We start from the raw sequence: 7,652 nt of genomic DNA, 5'->3' as shown, positions 1-7,652 counted from the left end.
TTGTAGTTTGAAAAATTTCATCTAATACCCCTAATGTTTGTTTCTGTCTAATAAATTGGTCTCTCTATTAGTTAAAAATTACTGAATTTCTTGATAGGAACAAAAATCTAAATAAAAATCGATATTTACCCTTTATTGATCGTAAAAAGATTTATTTGACCTACAATAAATCAATAATAAGTGGATGATAAATATAGATTTTTAATCTGATTTTTTTTAATATCAACAAATTTGATGATTTCTGATTAATGGTGGACTTATTTTTTAGACAGAAGCAAATTTCAAGAGTACTAAATATAATCTTTTAAACTATAGAGGATTTGCGTATAATTATACCAAATTTTTTCGGAAGTTGGATTATAATTATCCCTTTATATATATATGTATATATATATTTGTGTAAATTAGGAATGACAGACAAGTCGAGCCGGCTAGCGAAGATTTGGAGCTCGACTCGAGCTCAAAACTCTTCTGTTTATTCGGCTTGCGAGCTTTTTATTTGTTTTTATATATTTATTATTTTTAAGTTATTATATTTTTAACTCCATATTTAATACTATAACAGCTCTATTTTAAAATTAATCAAATATTATAATTATTATGTAATATCATATATTTTATATTTAACTAATAATATGATATTTTTATTTACATATTTAATTTCTAACTTAATCAATAAGTTTTAGTGATTTAATATTATTACTATATATTTTCTATTTTATATTAATTATTGATTTTAAAATTATCTAAAAGTTAAAGAAAATTAAGAATATACTTTTTTATTAAAAATAGCTTAGACTTTACAATTTAATATAATAAATAAAATGTTTTAAAGTAAATTTTATTTTAATTATAAATAAAATAAAAAATAAAAAGCTCGAGTTCGAAATTTTGTACTCATACTTAAGCCCGACCTAAATGTTTTGAGTTCGTCGAACTTGAGCTTGAGCCCAAAATTAAAAGTTCAAACCAAAATTTTTTGTCGAATTTGAGCTCAAGCTCGAGTTCAAAATTAAAAATTAGAGTCGTAATTTTTTGGAGTTTGAGTGGTTTTCACCTACACTGTAAATGTGATTATTTTTTTAAGAAATTTTTTTTCTTCTTTTTAATATTTTTGCAAAAACAAGAAAAGCCTTTGCCGAAACTGAAACGCTTTCCGATTTCAGCTATTGCATTTCACTGATTAACCCTACTCCAGCAGCGTTTCCATCCCTTCTCTGGAAGCTCAGCAGCGTCTGAAGCAGCCCTAAGCGCAAGCGATGATGCGGAGCCTGTTATCTCGGAACCTATGGCGTAAAATCGCCGCCAGCAAATCCTCAACTACATTAGGTAATCGGATAGCTTGTGTTGGTGGTGGTGTGGGTTGTGGCAGTGGCGGGAGAAGATGGTACGGGCTGATACCGATGGTGATTGAGCACTCGTCGAGAGGGGAGCGCGCCTACGACATATTCTCGCGGCTGCTGAAGGAGCGGATCATTTGCATCAATGGCCCCATCTCCGACGATACCGCTCACGTCGTCGTTGCGCAGCTGCTCTTCCTCGAGTCGGAAAACCCCTCCAAGCCCATTCACATGTACCTCAATTCCCCTGGTGGTGCTGTAACTGCTGGTATTTTGTTTAACTTGCCTGGTTTTCTTTTTTGTGCACTTTTCTGTTGAAATGGAATTAGTGTTTCCGATGTTATAACTGAATACTGAAATTTGAGGTGCACAGAGAAGCTTATGGAGAAACCATAAAATATTAAACGATTCCTTCCCGTGTATGTCTCTCCGAGAATGAATTATTTGGCGGAAGTATTTGGTATGAGGAATTGAGAAATTACAATTGGAATGAGATTTTATACCAACCTTAAATCAGCAACTCCAGGTCCATGAATAAATTTTAGCTGGGTTTGAGCAGGGTAAGAATTGAAAGGAAAGTACATTTTCCACAATAAATCTGTTCTAAGCTTAGTGTGGTGTAGTCATTATGTTCATTTCATTTTCCCCTGTGCCACTAATTTGATGAACGTCCTTCTTCCTTTTGTCTCCTTTTGGTTTTTCTTCAGTGTAAGGAACTGAAGGATTTACGTGGAGTCCAATAGGGAAAAAATTGTTCATTCTGTTTTTGTTTAAAGATTATATTTTGTTCTAAAGATTTTAGTGATTTTGGAGAAGGAATCAAGTGTATTCTGTTGGCGAAATATTTAGTTTACAGTTATTTCACTTTTTAATCTTTGCAGGTCTTGCTATCTATGATACAATGCAGTATATCCGTTCACCAATCAACACCATATGTCTAGGTCAAGCTGCATCGATGGCTTCTCTCCTCTTGGCTGCTGGTGCAAAGGGTGAGAGGAGGTCCCTCCCAAATGCTACAATTATGATTCATCAGCCTTCTGGTGGATATAGTGGGCAGGCTAAGGATATAAGTATCCACACCAAGCAGATTATTCGTGTTTGGGACTCACTGAATGCACTTTACTGTAAGCACACTGGACAGCCTCTTGACATAATTCAGAAGAATATGGATCGTGATTATTTCATGACAGCTGAAGAGGCAAAGGAGTTTGGGATTATAGATGAGGTCATAAATGAGAGACCATTAGCTCTCGTGACCGATGTTGTAGCTGATGAGAGCAAAGATAAAGAATCAAGTTAGATATTCAGTGTAAGAGAATATGGTTCATCTCTTTACTCTTTTCTTTTCTACTTTTGGGTTGACCTTTATGCTTTTATGAAAAACTTCAGTCTTTTACATGGTTCAAGCCATATCACATATTTAACATATATGCATGAACATATATACACCATCATAAAAGTTTTGACATTCATGAATTATCTTGACTTGGTATTTGTATATAAAGTCCTGCAATGTTGTTTTGATTGTTTTGAGACTGCTTTTTCTTTGAACTTTCCTTCGGTGGAAGCTGATTTGGTTTCTGCATTTGGTGCTTTAGTTTTTTTAAGATTCATGATATTTGACCTCAAAGGAGCAGGTCTCACATGGTTCCCAGACATACTTACATATTTGTTTGGACATATCACACAGAAATACTATACTAAGTATGCACTGTGATGGAGGTAAATGAGTTGTAAGCAGGCTGGAAGGGGTGGGCCATCAATATGTAAGATTTAGCTGATGACGAGAAGCCTTGTGTTATCATGGCAATTGACAGGAAACTTGCAAGTTTATGGTATATGGCTTGGATGCCAAACTTAGGAAATTGAAAACAAAAAGAATTAGAGGTAAATAATGTGAAAGAAACTAAACATGTGAATGATTTCATAGAGATTCTTGTCTAAAGGAGTTGAAGTAATGTCCATGCTGGTTGATTGATCAGAAGAAACTAATGGTTAAAAACTTCCTAGAAATGTAAAGTGCTCATCTTTCTGTCAAGTGACACCTCCAATATCTTACTGGATAATTACCATAATATCCTGTAAAGTATAGGAAATTGATAGAAACTATCTTTACTTTGCGCATAATTACCAAAAGACCTGTTTCTCTTCTAGAATGTCCCCAGAAAAAGAGAATTGTCTGGATGTTTTACCCCTCTTTCCAAAAATTTTAAATGATTAAGGTCCTGCCTTCTTCTTTCTAAAATCTGCTTGTCCTTGCTTTTCTTTATCTATCTATCTATACGCTCGCAGATAGACATGCGTCCACACACACACATATACTTGGATGTAATCAAACGTGTATACCTACAACATATGTAGGGTGTATGGGTCGGTGGTACATGGTTGGAGGTGGAGTGGGGTTGTAGAGTTTCTCATTTGTTGTGAATTGGGATTTTAGATCCCAGCATTGATTGAGTATATGGGCAGCTGAGTGCTGGGCTAGAAGGGTGTGGTTGGCGACGCGAGTGGGGGATTGGATGGTGAGTTTGGGGAAAAGAGATGGGTGATCCAGGTAAGGGGGTTGGAGAAGATGACAGAAAAAGGAATAAAAAGAAAAATAATGAAATCAATAATCAAATATAAGAATAAACTTATATTTCATTTCTCTATTTGGTTTCTTCACTTTATCTATATCATCATAAATAAGTTGTGTTTATCGGTATTTGTTATTGATTATTTGATTAGTTAAAGTTAGTCATTTAGTCGTGAATTATTTGAATAAGTAAAGTTAAAATCAATGCTTGATTATTGATCTATTATAAGTTGTAAGTTAGTCATTATTTAGTTAAACTATTTGATTGAATGATTAATTAAACTAAAGCTAAGACTTATTAATTAATTCTTCAATGAGTATATGGTTATTTATTATTTAGAATTGCTATTAATTATATTTTAATTGATTATTACAGTTAAGGTTATACTTACATTATAAAAAAGGGAAAAAGAATCATAAGTTAAAACAATAGAACTAAAATAAAAGAAAATAGAAGCATTTAAAAATTAGAGAAGAATGGTTAAGATAAAATTATATTAACATAAACACCCCCTAATATTATTTGGTAGTTACATCCACACCCATAGGCACATGCGTCGTCCACGCATCTACTGGAGAGCTTTCGTTCGGAGGAACTGGTTAAAACTGAAAACCAAGTATTTGGCCCGGAAAATCTGGTTAAGTAGTGATATGTCCTCTTATTCAGGTGGAAAGACTAGAGGTAAATCTAGAGGGTCCCAATGCAATTATGCTAATAGTAGGGTTTTTTTTTTCTTTTGTCTTAAAAGAAAATATTAACCGTTGAGGGAGTGCCTAGGTAGTTATCTCTAAGATCCATTTATATATTTGTTTAGAGTTGAACGCATATATCAGTAAATGATTCTAGTTTTAGCCTTTCCCATGAATTCTTTACGTGTTGGGATCTCATATCTACACTCAGTTCTAGCCCGTGAGTAAAACTGGATGTTTGCCTGCAAGTTATGGCCTTAGCCGGGTATTTTAATGAAAGTTTGGTTTGTGATCTTGAGATGCTCCCCTGTTCTATTCAGTTTGAGAGGAGAAAGATGGAAAATAAAGGGAGACATTATTATAAGAAAGGAAACCAATGTTATAATAGAAATAAACTCTTTAGCTTTCAAGTGATCACTTCCTGCTATTGGGTGGTTTGCCAAAGGGATGTCAAAACCTTTTCTATATGTAAGATGCAATCATGCATCCTGGTGCCTGCCATGTTCAGGGCTCATTCAACTTTTTGGAAGCGTAAATTACTTTAAACAACCTTAGAGGTGAAACCTTTTGATCTATGAAGCAGTGTTTGCATCACGGATCTGAATTATTCCAACTTTTTTGGTTTTGGTGTAAGGTAAATTTCATTGATAATCAGCTGGAGAACAGCACCTACAGATCCAACCTCAGCGCTAAGTCCATGCAATGCGCCAAATCCTATATACTGCAATAACTTGCAATTAAGCAGGAAATTGAGAACTAATGGTCTTTCGCCGAATTTGCTCCAAAATAATCCTAACAAGCAGCTGTGGTTCTCACTTGATATTTTTAAATTGATGCATATTCGAACTTATTTATTGTTTGTTCTCTTTCTTCTGTCAAAGACTGTATTAGAATACTTATTATTATACGAACAACCAATTCCTTAAAATGAAAGGATTCAAAAACAAAAAAGAAGGCTTTTCTCCAACCATGAAAAGGGTTTAAATTCTATTGATTGTGGGAATATGATAATCTCTCGTGAAGTTAACCCAACTCATTGCACTCGCACTTTACCAGATCTTCAATTTCTTGTCTGATATCTTTGCTGAGAGTGAGAATTAGTACTGAACAAATGAAATCTCTCTTTGCATCATGCACCTTTGACACATGTCAGATTGATTTGCAACATCTTCAGTTGCTTTCTGTTAGTTTTTCTTCTTTACTTGTGTAAGGGAATGTGGTGGGGGTAGGGAGATATGGTTGGAGGTGGTGGGGGTATTCTGTCTTCACATGTGTTGTTGCATATGAGTGAGAGAGCATGTGGAGCTTTTCATTCCCAGATGCTTTGTTTTCTGCAGCTTTGTTTTTGTGGCAATCTTGTGTCCAATTGATACACGATTTATTGGCATTCTTAAAATTTCTATGGTGCATTAACTAAAACTCTTGTGCTTTCTTATTTGGATGCAGTTGTTTTCATCCATGGGATGCATTTCTGACATTGTACGTGGAAAAATTTTGGAGTGTACGTCAGTCTGAGGCACATTAAAGGAAATGTATTGACTAATTCTAGCAATAATTATCTCTGTCCTCTTTCCCCCTTATTGCGAGATAGTTTATGCAATACCATTAAGAATGAATCCATTCTCTCGCGTTATTGAGTGTGTCTTGTGCGTTTATGTTTATCTTACTTCAGAAAGAACTTACAGTAATCATATAATCATCTGGTTCTCTCATATTTTCTCTCTTTTCCCCCCTTTCGTTTCTGATTCTAGGAAAGGGTTGTAAATTTACAACTTCCTGGATGATTTATCCTCCAATCCGTTATTTCAGCACCATTCGGCCATTTCATTATCGTAGTTGAACTGGTACCATGCTGGTATCATGAACTTATTGTTTAACTGTCCTGATATTACATTTTTTCTATGTTAATGTTGCTTGGCAGTTGATGTGGTATTTCTGGGCAAAGGATGTGTTCCAGGAATTGTTAGATAACCGGACAAGGTTCTCTGTGTATAACACGCCTGAATCTTAGTTAATTTTTACCATTAGCCCGAGCAAAGGTTCTTTAATTGCTTCTTTCTATATCAATTCCAAATCTGTGTCTTGTCCAAGGAGTTTTTCCTGCTTTATAAGATCACATTGAGAAGTTGAATAGCATTTAGATGTGGTAGGATACGTTCGATTATGTTGGGTGTGTCCTAAAATGATGTTGTGTACAGACGTACACTATGATGCTTCTTTATTTGGTTACAGGGTAAATTACAATGAGATTCCATGAGCTTTTGGTCTAGTTATAAATATCTTCTTATTGTTTGGAAAATTATTAATATTTTTTACGTTTAACAATCATCTACAATTGACTTAATCCTTTAGTTTCCGCTAGGTTCTATTCATTTTTTTATAATGAATTGACAAAAATATTTTTGTGAACTATAAATTAATTTACTTGATTTTTAATTTTTTGAAATTGTTTATGGAGTAAATGGATAATTTATTTTATGATTCTTCAAGAATTTCATCCATCTTGCTTTATTTTTTCATAGTTTTTCTTAAAAAAGTTTAAAAAGAAAAAATACAGCAAGTGTAAAGTTGACAATTCACGCCGTCGTTAATTATGTAATTTTATCAAAAATATCAGGAATATTGATCATTTTTTAAATAATTAAAGGATATTTGTAGTTTTGTTAAATTTTAATATAGTTTTGTTGTAATTTAGCTTTGGTTCTCTTGATGACACGCATGTCATTTGTATCATTGAGATGACCATCAACTTCCCCAAACACAAGCTAATATATATTCCTTTCAGACTGTATATTGAAAGCCATATTACTCAACTTTTCACCTTGTAGAAATATAAAATGCACGTCGTTAGGTGGAAATTTGTCGCAAAAAAATTATTTTTTTTATTACAAAGAAGTATGTGTTCAAGTGTGTAAGTATCTATAAGAAAAAAATATATACTAACATCATCATACATAAAATTGAATAAAAGCACTTATCACTCAAGAATATATATTGAACCTAATTAAAAATTATTTGAATATGCATATTGTTGTAGCTATCCTATT

General features: G+C 33.5%; 1 protein-coding gene across 1 annotated transcript; it reads left to right on the top strand.

Moving 5' to 3' along the window:
- The first annotated feature begins 1,118 nt into the window (after positions 1–1,118).
- Positions 1,119–6,317, top strand: LOC105156098 (ATP-dependent Clp protease proteolytic subunit 2, mitochondrial). The gene is made up of 3 exons (XM_011072141.3): positions 1,119–1,608; positions 2,222–2,649; positions 6,052–6,317. The coding sequence occupies exons 1-2, from the start codon at positions 1,260–1,262 to the stop codon at positions 2,638–2,640; spliced, it is 768 nt and encodes a 255-aa protein (XP_011070443.2). The 5' UTR covers positions 1,119–1,259; the 3' UTR covers positions 2,641–2,649; positions 6,052–6,317.
- The last annotated feature ends 1,335 nt before the right edge of the window (positions 6,318–7,652 follow it).

The sequence above is a fragment of the Sesamum indicum genome, linkage group LG2 (assembly GCF_026168435.1).
Source record: "Sesamum indicum cultivar Baizhima isolate 11 linkage group LG2, ASM2616843v1, whole genome shotgun sequence".
Lineage (NCBI taxonomy): Eukaryota > Viridiplantae > Streptophyta > Magnoliopsida > Lamiales > Pedaliaceae > Sesamum > Sesamum indicum.
Note: the sequence above shows the minus strand (reverse complement) of the source record. Positions and strands in the feature narration are given on the sequence as shown.